The sequence below is a fragment of the Pleurodeles waltl genome, chromosome 2_2, assembly GCF_031143425.1.
Source record: "Pleurodeles waltl isolate 20211129_DDA chromosome 2_2, aPleWal1.hap1.20221129, whole genome shotgun sequence".
NCBI lineage: Eukaryota > Metazoa > Chordata > Amphibia > Caudata > Salamandridae > Pleurodeles > Pleurodeles waltl.
The window spans coordinates 868,230,816-868,245,422 of NC_090439.1; the positions used below are offsets into that span (position 1 = coordinate 868,230,816).

General features: G+C 42.5%; 1 protein-coding gene across 1 annotated transcript; it reads left to right on the forward strand.

Annotated features, from left to right (window-relative positions):
• The first annotated feature begins 767 nt into the window (after positions 1-767).
• On the forward strand, positions 768-14,401 carry LOC138274230 (trypsin-like). Its single transcript, XM_069218978.1, has 5 exons — positions 768-817; positions 5,206-5,362; positions 6,739-6,996; positions 8,610-8,742; positions 14,212-14,401. The coding sequence occupies exons 1-5, from the start codon at positions 778-780 to the stop codon at positions 14,359-14,361; spliced, it is 738 nt and encodes a 245-aa protein (XP_069075079.1). The 5' UTR covers positions 768-777; the 3' UTR covers positions 14,362-14,401.
• Positions 14,402-14,607: the final 206 nt, after the last annotated feature.

A 14,607-nucleotide genomic window follows, 5' to 3' on the forward strand; every position in this document is an offset into this window, starting at 1 on the left:
TGGAAAATGACATGCAATTATCACCAAAGCAAGCCACACTGGCGTCAGTTTTGGGTAAACAAATAACAATATTTTTTCCAAGGTTGAGTCAATTAGCTTTTTAATTTCGAATGGTGCATTGTTATATTTGTATTGCCTTATGAGTCTTTAATGTACGTCATAAGTCAGTACTTTCTTCACAATTGTATTTGTACTGTTTGGCATTTATATGGCGATTACTGCCCAGGCGAGGCGTTGAAGCGATTTATGCTGTTTTTTTTTCTTGATCTTCAATAGCATGTAATGAATTAATCCATTTTCAAAGTATTGCCTGCCCAGGGATATTTCTATACAAGACTGAAGTCACTCAATATTTAGATGGTACTAGTTCACAGCTTAGCAGCCTTTAACTGTACACAGAATGACCAGAGCACAGGTTAACACAACAGATGGCATGTGTGTGCTGTGAACTTCACCCTGTGTAAACCGACTGGTGGGACCAACTCAAGCTGTTCATACAAACGATACTTTTTTAAAACTACGAAGAACCAAAATATAAAATTTTAAAACGAGTATTTCAAAATAATGTTAATAATTACCTAGCTGTATGGCTCACTGTATGGATTTCCTGTGATTCCCAGGTGTTGCTATCTTTCGTACAATGTATTTTGGTTTATCTCACAAGCTTCCAACCTTGGACATGATAAGTAGCCATGTCTTTAGGTTCTATGCACATATATAGGGGTGGAGTACTTTGTCCGGGACATTGAGCAGCGGCAGAACCCCAGACTCCCAACCATGAACCTTCTTCTCATTGCGGCTCTCCTGGGAGCAGCAGGTATGTTTCCGCTTTACTATACCAGGCTTCAGCATCTCCACATTACTAGTATGTTGAGATATTATTAAAGTTATCAAAATATGACAGTGTGGTGACCTGGTAAACATATCACAAAAACAAATATGCTGCTGCATGAGGGCCCTAAAATTCGTACGGACAGCCCAGGCAGAGCTGACTTTACAATCTGGCTCGGCCCTGAACGCAAAAACACGAGCCAAGCCAGTAAAGAAATCATAAATGTAACCCAAATGTTGTGCGATAAAGTTTCTAAAATTCAAAACTAGCTTGTTTAGTACATTAGACTGTTCCTTCATTTCCTGATATTTATTAAAATTAATAACCTGGAAACGTCAATTTAGAATAATGTAAGAAAGCCTCCAGTCACCCCAAGATGCTGCCATACTGCTGCCAGGAATGAGCAAAGAATTCATTATGTGTCATTCGCTAAATCATTGCTAAACGGTTTTATTAATATATTAACGCCGATGTAGTCTATCAACTCTAATTTTGCTCTCTACATTTCCGAACTGAACCTCTTGAAGCCTGCTGGGGTGTCCCCAAATCCGGTCGTCATGGTAAAGGAGGCACAGTGCAGGGAATGATTCACAAGAATCCCAACCCTCGGCCAAGTGGAGCGGTCGGGATGAGAGCACCTGTTTCCTGGTCACAGGGTCTGCAGATCAGCCACTAGCATTGCTTCCTGTCTCATAAAGCTTTGTGCATAGCTGTCTATCAATAACTAAATCATCCGACTGTTGTCAGTAAAGCTAGCATGCAAAGTACTCAAATCATTTCATAAACCCGCCAGGGACTAGCTAAGAAGTAGTTTCCGTATCAAGCCAACCCACGATAACTCAATCTCATAAAGTGAAAGAACACAAAAGAGAATGGTTATCCTGAAAAGTGCGCAGAAAAAGACAGCAAATTAAACGGATTAAAAATGCATCTATGTTTTTTCATGCTACAAAGTTACATGTAAAGTTGTCTGCGCGCTGTTTATATCAGACCTGCCAACCCTGAACGTGTTTTCACTATGTGAGAGGGGATGGTTGAGCCTTAGTCCTGCTATAGCCTGGTGACAAGGACAGGGCTTTGGGTCATCACTGTATAAGCAGTTGTGGCGGGAAGTTGAAGGGGGCGGGGTTTGTGTTTTGTGCCTGGCCCTGCCTCAGTGCGGTCTCCTACTCTCACCAGAAACACAAACAAGAGGCTTCTGGAGCCTTCTCCTGGGACCTCTGGAGAATGCAAACGCCTTAATGAATTTCACTAGTGGAGAACCCCCAAAAAGGAAATAGCTCCTCTGTGTAAAGATTTCCACCTCACCTTGTGAAAGTCGTGTAATACCGGCTCTTCACGTCGTGGTGGGAGCTTATATCGTGTGACCGGTGGTGCCACCATGTGTGTTGGCACATCTGTCTTATGTAGGGTGACCACCTGGCACTGAAGCAAATTCTGGACAGGACTGTAAAAAATTCAGAACAAAGGGTCAAGATTCAGCACAAAAATTCAAGAACAAACATCAGTTTTACAGACACACCCAAGCGAGGCGTTATCAGTGCATTTATTTACTCTTTTTTAACATAGTACTATTTATTCACTGTGGTCTTTTTGTGATTGCCTCCTGGTGTGCTACATTCAGGTGTCAAATTATGTCCTTGTTCATTAGTAAATGAATGCCCTTCAGCACTGTGTGTGCTGGAAACAAATACCTTTATATGATTAAAACAAATCATTGCATTAGGTGATGCAATTCCCACACATCATCGTATATGCACAGTATAGTTTGATTTGAAAAACTGTATGTCTGTGCAAATATAATAGTCATTTCAATCTATGTCACTCTATGACACTGCACCACTCTGCATTACTGCACTCTCTGCCTCTTTATTGTATCACTCTACTCCACTGCACTCTATGCTACTCTACCCCATGCCATTCTATGCCACTGCACTCTGCGCCAATGCACTCTAAACAATTGCACTGTACGCCACTGCCCTCTACTCTGCACCACTGTACTCTACGCCACCGCTCTCTGTGCCACTCTACTCTACTCTACTCCATTCTACATCACTGCACTGACACTCTACTCTGCAACATTGCACTCTCCGCCACTATACTGTACACCAATCCACTCTGTACAACTGCATTCTATGCCACTGCACTCTATGCCATTGCACTCTATGCCACTCTACTCTGCATCACTCCACTCTACAGCACTATATACTACTCTGCACTACACCACCCACTCTACACTACTCCACTCTACGCCACTGCACTCTCTGCCACACAAGCCTACTCTCCACTCTATGCCGCTGCACCACTCTACACTACTGCTCTCTCTGCCACTCTATTGTATGCCACTCTATTCCCCTGCACTCTATGCCACTCTACTCTGCCCATGCCACTCCATGCCACTGCACTCTAAACCACTGCATTCTACACCAATGCACTCTAAACAACTGCACTGTACCCCACTGCACTGTACTCTGCACCACTACGTCACTGCTCCTGTGCCACTCTACTCCACTCTACACCACTATCTTTTAGCCATGAACAGCAGCCACTCTGGTGTAGAACATGGCTAAAACACATTGGCAAAGCCAATAACCCTTGCGTAGAGGAGACCTATTGGCTTTGCCAATGTTTGTTAGTACTATGAGGTACTGAGGTTCCTGAAAGAACTGTGAATGTGTAGGTCCTTATTTTAAACATGCATTTGATGTCTTGTCAGAGGTAGAAAGCTCTAGAAATACAATTACATCATAATATATGCTGCTACAAAATGCGCAAATACATTTTGGTTAAATAAAAAAAGTGCTTCTCAAATACAGATTTGAATAATATACAGTTTATACCTAGTACTAAAAAAAAATCTAGCACTCCATTAAAACCACACACTCCACAGCTCACCTTGGAACACCATTACAGTACCTCTCTAAAAGAAAATATCTTTGCCATCAAAAAACTTCAAGTGACTCCTTTGATTAAAGTCAATGCAAGTTTTCAAGCCCCTTTGCAGATTTACCAGTTGCACACATTTGCATTTCTTTAGAGAAGGAGACACCATGGCCAGAAGGCCTTTTCTTATCTGTCTGACCCTCCCTCCCAGCACAGGAGACTCCCTGCCTTTCAATCCAGCTGGGGAAACTGATCTGCCCCAATTTTGCCCTGCCTCCTTTGTTCTTTAGGTGAAAGGCTAACATTAATGCCAAATGCCGTCCGTTAGGCCTTTCATCATGGACAACGGACGGCAGGGCGTAACTACAGGCAGTGAAATTTACGGACAGGTGGTCACCCTAGTCTTATGTTAATATAACAGGCGTTCCCTAATAGTGTTCCCTAATAGAGGGCTGAAAGTTATCTGCAACCCCCTCCAGCCCCCAGGGCTTCCTACACAGTTAACCAAAGGGGAATCTGTCCAGTGTGGACTGATTCCCCTGTGTGACACAGTTACCAGCTCATTTGAGTTGTTGGTAGCTGTTCAATGATTCACAACCACAACCAGGGCTGGCTTTAGGGCGGTGCGAGGGGTGCGGCCGCACCAGGTGCTGCCCTGGATTGGGGCCGGTGACCTCAGAGGGGCGCTGGGTTTAGCAATAACTTAGGAAACTTGCTATTTAAATGCACCTGCTGAAAAGTTCCTTGTGTGCCCAGTCTTCAGGAAACAACTAAAATGTCAAGATACCTCTTGTAATTAATGTTGCTGCGAGGGAGAGAGATGGGAGTTTTGTCTAGCCGCAGCTTTGACTCGCCATAAAGTAGCGTCAAGGGTTAATATGCCTGCTGCAAAGAACAGAACTATATTTTATAGCTGAGTGGATTTGAAAAGCCAGCCTTTGCAAGAGTTTTAAAATAAATGGATGTATGTGAAAAGGGGGCTATGGCAGTGACAGGGTGCCACCAGATCTAAAGCCAGCCCTGACCGCAACTGTAGTCACATACTATTAATACACCATACTACAAATTGCAAATAGAAGGGGACGCCCCTTTCACTCCATCTCCTAATTGTGATTCTAAAATGAGTCACAAAACCCTTTTTTTGTAATACCATTGTCCAAATTCCAAAAAGGTTCAGTACATTGTAAAAATATTTGACAGTTGCAAACCCTGTAATTTTGCCAGTTGCAGGGTTTGCGGTGCAAAATGGCTTGGCCCCCTCCTTCACCAATCTATCCCCTCATCTCATCACCCCTCATTTGTATCATAGCATACATGCATAGGGCATAAAATCAAAGTGCTTTGTGTTACATGTGCCCCTCTTAAGTGAGGTGTAGTATTACACATTTGAATGAAAACACAATGTATTAAAATTGGACTAAATTGTAAATGAAGTTTGATTATCGTAGTAAACTTGAACAAATGAGATTCCTCTTCCAATCCCTCTTCAGCTGCTTTCCCAGTGGAGGATGATAAAATTGTCGGAGGTTATACCTGTGCGAAGAACTCCGTCCCATACCAGGTGTCTCTGAATATTGGCTACCATTACTGCGGAGGCTCGCTTATTAACAGCCAATGGGTCCTCTCCGCTGCTCATTGTTACAAATCGTAAGTGGTTTGTGTTTAAAAATTGACGTGTGCTCAATATATGATATTGGCCAATCTAAGTACCACATCTTTCTATAGCAAACATATGTGTACCTACCTTAAAGTTGAGTAACTGTTGTTTTGTGACTGATGTCAGTGTTTATGTGACATAACGTCTTATTTCTCAGACCTAGAAGCATATTTGCAAGAATCTGACGCAAATGCCCTAAAAACGCCATGGATGCACTGTATTTGCAATACAGAGCTCCATGGCGCAAGTTTTCAGGGATGCATCAGAAATTCACAGTGGTAGATGGGATGTGATAAGTGGGTTATCGGGGTTATTCACTGCCACTGCGAGGGCACTGGGGCCTTGCATGATTCATTGAGGGATATTGGCCATTTGCTGCTGATTGGCTTTTAGTGTGCAGTCATGAAATAATTTTGCCACTTGTTGCTAAATGACTGTTAGTGCCAATGATATAAAATGGCAGCGCGCTATAAGAGCGAAGAGTGAACGCACCAGGGGCGTATCCCAGGGGAAGAGGGTTATGAATACGAAAGCTATCCAAGGTTTCGTATGGTGATATATCTGTAGAATGTATTAAGGGTGTTCTACCTGTAACCATGGTATATCATCATCCAGACCAGTTGTATAGCTCTTCGATGGAACACCCGTCTTTGCTGCTTATTGAGTAGTCTCTGTTGGATGCCCTGTTGGAAGAGCAGATGGGTCATAAGTGACTACTCTCTCCTTCACATCCCCATACTCTTATTGCAGGGGCAATGTGACAAACCAATTCATATCAACAAATAAAGCTTAAGACACAGTAGAGGCCATGTAGGAAAAACAGATTTGTAGATGTAATAATATGCAAGTTGTTTGAGGAAGTCATATAGAGAAACCTTTCAATGTATAATAATGTTTCTGTACATATTGCTATGTAAACCATTTACGTACAATTCTGCTTACCGAATGCTGGTGCGAGCGCAACATACTGCTACCTCATCATCAAATGTGTGATATCTATGGGCCTAAACATGTCAGAACTGTGCCACATATTCATAATTCCCAAAGGCCATACGTCTGGGATTATATCCATTACGTTTTTTGTGAGCATGATTATTTATCCAGTGCTTAGTGCTGCAAAACACACAAAGTGATTGTAAACACTGCAGAAGCCACACTTGCTAGAGTCAAGGAAGAGCATTACGTGAGCTGACTTCCTGTACTGTTAAACACCGCCTACCAGGCGCTCCCACCTTGTGACCTAGTGCCCTGCTTAAGATTCCTCTTCCTGTTTTCCTGAGTCAAACCCTGTGAAGGATCTAAAACTGCTTCTAGGTAGGCCTTAACAAATCATCTTGGCAACACTTCTTGTGTTTTGTGGCTGCAGGCGTTATAGTGTTAGGCTTGGGGACCACAACATTGCAACCAATGAGGGGACCGAACAGTTCATTGATTCCGTGAAGGTCATCAAGCACCCTAGCTACAACTCCAGGAACTTCGACAGCGACATCATGCTCATCAAGCTTTCCAAACCCGCTACGCTCAACAGCTACGTGAAGGCCATCGCCATGCCAACCAGCTGTGCGGCAGCCGGAACCAGCTGCCTGATTTCTGGCTGGGGCAACACACTCAGTAATGGCGGTAAGTATTCACAGTCAACTTAGTTTTAGTATTGAAATATGTATTATGACAGATATATTGAACAAAAAAATCATAAAAGATCTTGCAACATTGGACGTTAAACAAGGACCTGGCGTATCGAGTGCCTTCATCTGTCTGTAATGCTACAGGATATTGAAAGGGATACTTTATTAGGCAGAATTAGATGTAAAATGATTCAAAATTATTTTTGCTAAAATATATGTAGAAAATCCCGTATCGCTTAATTGGAAAGGCACCAGTTTGAATACAACTGTAATTAAATGGAAGTCTCAAAAACTTCATTTACAAGAGCCAAGCATGTCTGCGGTGGATGACAGTGAAGAAAGACCTGTGCTCATGCATTAGACCTACAATGTTGTTTATTTCAAGGCATTGCAGGGCGAGTCTAGCCAGAAAGCTGCTGAGGGGTGGGGGCTTTGACTTCCATTTGAAAGGTCAAGCAGTCAGCTGATCGTGATTTGAAAGGTCAAGCAGTCAGCTGATCGTGATCGCAAGAACAACCTCCTCTTCAGTGGGTTACACCTCTGCACGTAACAACAAAGGGAGAGATGGAGGTACGCCACCATACACCCTGCACAGGCAACAAATTAACCGCATCAAAGTACGATGGCTGGCAGTCTCTAGCCAATTTTGTTGTATAACAAATTAATTATGAAAATACTTCTTTAAAGTACTAGTGGTATCTAGTGGAACCACAGTGGAAGGACTATCATTTGAGGATGAAGAGGTGTCATCCATTTTGTCCGCACATCACATGCTCGGTGACACTACCCTAACAAAGACTGTGTGCCTGATCTAGAACTCAGCGGTTGGGTTACTCCGTAACGACGGTGACGGATATTCCGTCCGCTGAAATCTAAATCCCAAAGTGCATAATGAGATGTAGACTTTGGCGGACGGGATATCTGTCGCCGTTGTGATAGAGAAACCCGTTCGCCGACTTCTGAATGAGGCCCTATATCCAATTAGGGGACTGGCACACAATTGTCAAAATCAAGAAGTCACAGGTAAAATTGTTGCTTTGTGGAACCATAATGACTGACTATTTGAGAGGATTTGCTGCAGCACGCAGTTTGTTAGTTATGATTGAACCGCAGACCATTTTAAAGGACAAATAATTAATTTCAGCCACTGTTAATTACTCTGGGCTATATGCCAGACCGTTATTTTGTTCATAGTGCCACTTCCGACAGGAACTATTTTGTAAAAATCAGACTTAGTCATGCAACTATTGGAACAGTCCAATCCAAGCTTCCAAGACATCCCCACTGAACCCCAGATTAGTTTCAGAATTGTTGGATTTCATCAATGAGGTTCCGCTTGAGTCCTGTGACACAGCACAAGACCCATGTCTGGGCAAACACGTTCCAAGTGGAGTAACTTGCTAAGAAAATTTAAAAAGTGATGGGTGGAATGCTTAAATTAATGTCACTACTGGGTACAAAATATGTGACTATATTCTGGGCAAAGACTAAAGATTATTATTTTAGCCGGATGCAACCACTTCAGAAGTTAGTATAAGGTTATTTAAGTGTCTCATACTGTCAGAATTATTTATTACCAGAGGTAACATTTACATGTTTATTTTTCAGTTAGCAACCCAAATCAACTGCAGTGTCTGAAAGCACCAATTTTGACTTCAAGCCAGTGCAGTAAATCGTATCCAGGACAAATCACCAACAACATGATCTGTGTGGGATACCTTGAGGGTGGCAAAGACTCTTGCCAGGTAATGAAAGCAATATGAAGTCTTTTAGATGTAAAATATTTTCTTTGACATTATTTCACTTGCTTTGCACAACAGTCAGATATGGGCCAATTCACAAAAACTTTTTTTTTAAAGTTGGAAAACTACTAAAATCTTAGGACGAATCCTATGATCTGTACACTTCATTTTTTATTGTCTTTCACCCTTTCACATCCTGGAACTACACTTGCTCCAACCTTTGTGTGTAGTGTATTTGCAGACGGTGATGGCCATCTACGTTTCTCTTGCATTTTACATGACCACCAAAGAGCCATCTGTATTCCACCAATCGCTGAAAACATACTATTGCAGGAAATCCACCCATAAAGTTACTTTAGGGCACAAGTTATAGTTTCTTCAAATAAGTTTAACTGTAACTGCAGAATTTGTGTGATTTTGCGGCCAACTCACTGCATGCACCCAACCCCATGCTGCACACTGCCATAGGGGGGTTTGGTGAGTGAGTGTGTGTATTTTATTACTCTTTGGGGTTTGGATAAGGGAATCCTTCGTACATTTACACTGGGGGCCGTGCTGTGCACCTCAGTGGATCCGCAGATCATTGCGTGCCCCCCACCTTGAAAATGGGCAATTTCTTCCCCATGAGGGGTCCCTCAGAGACCCCTCTATCAGTTCCATGGGGTCAGGATATTTCATGATGATTTGTGAAATGGCGCCAAAGTTCTAGGCAGAATAAAAAATGCTTGTATATGTAAGTATATATATATATATATATATATATATATATATATATATATATATATATATATATATGTATATATATATATATATATATATATATATATACATAATTTGAAACAATACTTTTTAAGAATTGTGTGCAAAAATCTATTCAAAGTAAAGGTGTTTTCACCCTCTTTTCACTACCTGGTGCAATTCAGTATTACAGAATGGGCCACAGACACTTGTGCGGCTCCTTCTGTAATATAGATGACACCAGTGCAAAATATGCACCTGTGTGAGCTTCTTTATTTGTCAAGGGGTGTGGCTCCATGCAAGTGAAAGAACATCATGTGCTTGCACCTGAGCCATATTACAGGTAAGCGTGTCCCTAAAGGTGTCCCTTGGAAACGTCCTCACCCCCCTCAACCAAGTGGCTTCCACAGGCACTTGCAGTCACACAGTGAACCCACATATGGTGAAATGCCTGCATCTGGCCGAGTCTGCTGGGAGTAACAGAATGCAGCCCTAGCACTTAAGGTATATACACTTCAAGCAAGGATATAGAGAATAATACTAACACAAGTTTACAATACAAGTATACCATTGTTGAAAAATACAATTGAATTGCTACATGGTGTGATTGTCCCCCCACAACATTAGAAGGAACTGCAGGTGCCAACATAACTCTCAAATTCCAGATGTTAAAGTCAGACTGTGCAAGATTCATCAGAAGCAGTGAGCAATTCAGGTCCCTTTTGCCACCAATGGAAAATGGGAACAATATCACTTTCAGGCTCATTGTGAGTAAGGTGATAAATCCAATATCTGCCACTGAACTCAAAGATTAAATTTAAGCATTGAACTGGGATTTTCTCATGCTCAAATTTCACCAGATAGTACCCGAGGAAAGGTGCGCAGGTAAAATATGTCAGGAGGAAAATAAGCAGTTTTACCATTTAGTAACAACGAACTCTAGTGATCCCCATTTTAGCATGCCGAACTTGGAGCCACCTGATGCAGCTGCCCAGTGGTAATGCTATAACCAATGCCACTGGAATTATCTAATTGTTTGGCTGTGGCTATGTTTGCACAATTATAGATTTGCTGCATTTCCCACATAATCCAGCATCTGCCGCATGAAAGAAAACAGAACTGTTTTTTACAAAGTGCCTAGCTGTGGATTTTGGTCTCTAGCTCAGCCGGCACCTGGGGAAACCTAGCAAACCTGCACATTTTTGAAACCTAGACACCTAGGGCAATCCAAGATGGGGTGACTTGTGGGGCTCTGACCAGGTTCTGTTACCCAGAATCCTTTACAAACCTCAAAATTTGGCCAAAAAAACACTTTTTTCTGTCATTTTGGTGAAAGAAAGTTCTGGAATCTGAGAGGCGCCACAAATTTCCTTCCACCCAGCATTCCCCCAAGTCTCCCGATAAAAATGGTACCTCACTTGTTTGGGCAGGCCTAGCGCCCGGGACAGGAAATGCCCCAAAACTGAACGTGGACACATCACATTTTCAGAAAGAAAACAGAGCTGTTTTTTGCAAAGTGCCTAGCTGTGGATTTTGGCCTCTAGCTCAGCCGGCACCTGGGGAAACCTAGCAAACCTGCACATTTATGAAAACTAGACACCTAGGGGAATCCAAGATGGGGTGACTTGTGGGGCTCTGACCAGGTTCTGTTACCTAGAATCCTTTGCAAACCTCAAAATTTGGCCAACAAAAACAGTTTTTCCTCACATTTCGGTGACAGAAAGTTCTGGAATCTGAGAGGAGCCATAAATTTCCTTCCACCCAGCATTCCCCCAAGGCTCCCGATAAAAATGGTACCTCACTTGTGTGAGTAGGCCTAGCGCCCGCGACAGGATATGCCCCAAAACACAACATGGACACATCACATTTTCCCAAAGAAAACAGACCTGTTTTTTACAAAGTGCCTAGCTGTGGATTTTGGCCTCTAGCTCAGCCGGCACCTAGGAAAACCTACCAAACCTGTGCATTTTTGTTAAAACTAGACACCTAGGGGAATTCAAGATGGGGTGACTTGTGGGGCTCTGACCAGGTTCTGTTACCCGGAATCCTTTGCAAACCTCATAATTTGGCCAAAAAAGCACTTTTTCCTCACATTTCGGTGACAGAAAGTTCTGGAATCTGAGAGGAGACACAAGTTTCTTTCCACCCAGCATTCCCCCAAGTCTCCCCATAAAAATGGTACCTCACTTGTGTAGGTGGGCCAAGTGCTTGTGACAGGGAAGAGCCAAAAACATTTTGAAATTGAGGGGGAACCAAAGCGGGTCCAAAAGGGCAGTTTGAGAAAAAAACATTTTTAGGCTGACAAGTGCAGCAGAATTTTTATCAGTATAGATGAGACAATGCTGGGTGGTAGACATTTTGTGGATTCCTGCAGATTCTGGAAGGTTCCATCACAAAAATGTCTGATTTCCAGTAAAGTTGGAGGTTTGCGGGCACTGTGGGTAAAAAAAATGGTGCGGGGTGCCTGTGAAGCACAACACCCTGGAATCACCCAGATGTTTAGTTTTCAGATGTGTCTAGGTCTTGTGGATTTTTCTACATGGCAGCATCCCAAAGTCCATAAAGTGCAACCCTCACCATTCCAAGTGGGACGATTTTGAGAGTTAGCCAAGCTCTCATGGCCCAAGTGTAAAATGAAAACCCCAAAAAATCAAATGTCCTCTTGCTTGCCGTGGGATAAGATGTTTTAGTGTGCGGGGGAGAGCTGAAAAACTGGAACCCCCTTCTGTAGGGGTGGGGGGCAGAACCAGGCCCATACTGGTTGTTAGCCACCACCCCACAATTTTTTTATTTTTTTTATTCCCTGGCATCTAGTAGACTTTCTGCCCCCCTCCCCCCCCCAGGGTGTGAATCGGGGGTAATTGCAGAACAACCATGTCCCCATTTATTTGGGGTGGGGGAATGACCATACCCCCACCCTCTTATTTTGAAAAAAAATCTTCCCTGGTCTCTGGTGGGCTTTCTGCCCCCCCTTGGGGGCGGATGGGCCTTAACAAAATAAGTCAATCTGCCCCAGACGGGGCAGATATGGCCAACAGTAATGTGCCCCCATGGGGAGCGACCCTTGCCCAAGTGGCTGCCCCCCCAAACAAAACACACACGTACACACACACCAATCCCTGGTGCCTAAGTGGTTTCTGCCCCCCCGAACGCAGATCGGCCTAATAGAAATAGGCCGATCTGCCACCAAGTGGAGGAGAAATGGCTAAAATAAATTTGTCCCCCCAGGGGAACGACCCTTGCCTAAGGGGTCGCTCCCCTTGCGTGAAATTGATGCAATAAAATAAAGATCCCTGGTGTCTCGTGGTTTCTGCCCCCCTTGGGGATAGATTGGCGTAGCAAAAATCGGCCAATGGCCTAAATACAATTTGCTCCACAAGCATTAAAGTACATTGCATTCATAATAAAACCACATTGTAGGGAAGCAGCCGTATTTTGACATTCTGTCACTATCTTAAAATGTTGAAAAACAACACCTTTACTTTCCCTTTCTCAAAGTTTTCTGAATTTCTGATACTGGTAGTAATAAATCACTTCTACTTCTAGTTTTTATTCCCTTTTTTTGCCTCTGTTGCTGAACTGGTGAAACAGACAGCTTTGTTCTCTTTTAAAAGTGCCTGTAGTCCAGGCTCCCCAGCAAGTGGTCAGACCTACATGTAAGTATTTCTAAGGCGTGCAGCCCAGCCCACTAAATTAGAGGCTTTTGCTTTGTTGGATTAATATATGTATACCAAAATTGAAATGTGTGTATTTGTGATAAAAATGTAAGCATTTTCCGAACTCTTAAATTGATGTTTGAAGAAAGATGGTTGAATTTCAAAATATATTTGAAGTTGATATTTCAGTGAAAAATCATGTGGTGTTGGGGAAAGATGTTACTAATATTATCTTGGTGCCAGGAGCGCTGCAACAGTGGCTGTTATGTGGTTGTACTACCCTTGTAGAGGCATTCCACACTGACAATACGTTTTATATTACTGGTGGCAACTGTGTACTGAGCACTGTGCACTGAGGTGACCACCGCTGGTAATGTTGCAAATGGTGACCACTAATGTAATCTTGTCTGATATGGTCGCCCTTACAGCACTAATAGTATTAGTAGCTCTGGATGATTTTCACTGAACATAAGTAGCTCTTATTACAGGAAAGGTTGGAGAGCTCAGCTTGCTTTCCAAAGATCATTGCTGCTGCATGAAAATAGTAATCAAAATAAAAGTGCCCAATGCTGTGGCTTCCACCAAGACTGTTGTCCTTTTAGTAAGAGCTATCTGCAGCCACTGAGGGAGAAATGTCAGCTCTGTTCAGGCCAACTACAGGGTATGTTAATTTCAGCATGTACCCTCACTACACTATCTTGACTTTTCACCTTCAGAAAAAAGGGTTTCTCACAGTAATCGCTGTTCGCAAAGTGATCTTGGCACATTTTCCATCATTCCAGGTACTTTTCCTCACAAACATTTTACCAAATTTTTCTTGGAAGAATGCACACAGGACAAAGAACTAAAATGATCCTGCAGCTATTATTCCCATTTTATCTGTAAACTGATGCATACAGCCGAATTGGGATTACCTTATTTTTAATGCTATGCTAATGTTATGCATAGCAGTGAAAGATATGTCACTGAAGTACTGGGGATGGACAATAGCACAGTTTGCTTTGAGTTTTATATGCTTTTGTAAAATCTAAGAAAATAGTTGAATAATTTTAATATGATTTTACTTTCTTCCTTTCAGGGTGATTCTGGTGGCCCAGTTGTCTGTAATGGTCAGCTTCAAGGTGTGGTCTCATGGGGGTCAGGCTGCGCTCAAAGAAACTATCCAGGAGTTTACACCAAAGTCTGCAACTATAATACTTGGATCAAAAACACCATAGCAGCTAACTAATTGAAATGCTTATTTCCAAATATTATTCAGTAATTGAGCTTGTTAGGCCACTGGCATGATGTGTTGTTATAAAGTTGGAACAGTATGAACACTATAAGGAGTGTTGCCAGGCCCGTCTCAATTTCCTGCCTTTTAAATATTAAAGAAATATTTAAAAACATATGCATCAAGGTATATGTGTGTCAATCCATGTAACCATTGTGAAGTATGTCTAGCTTTATTGACATGCAAGGTGTTTATGTGCTC

Excerpts from the sequence above, each read along its gene's own strand:
- LOC138274230 (XM_069218978.1), top strand. The coding sequence starts at position 778 with ATGAACCTTCTTCTCATTGCGGCTCTCCTGGGAGCAGCAG. Across the intron at positions 818-5,205 it reads GGCTCTCCTGGGAGCAGCAG|CTGCTTTCCCAGTGGAGGAT; the intron begins GTATGTTTCCGC and ends ATCCCTCTTCAG. Across the intron at positions 8,743-14,211 it reads GTGGCAAAGACTCTTGCCAG|GGTGATTCTGGTGGCCCAGT; the intron begins GTAATGAAAGCA and ends TCTTCCTTTCAG.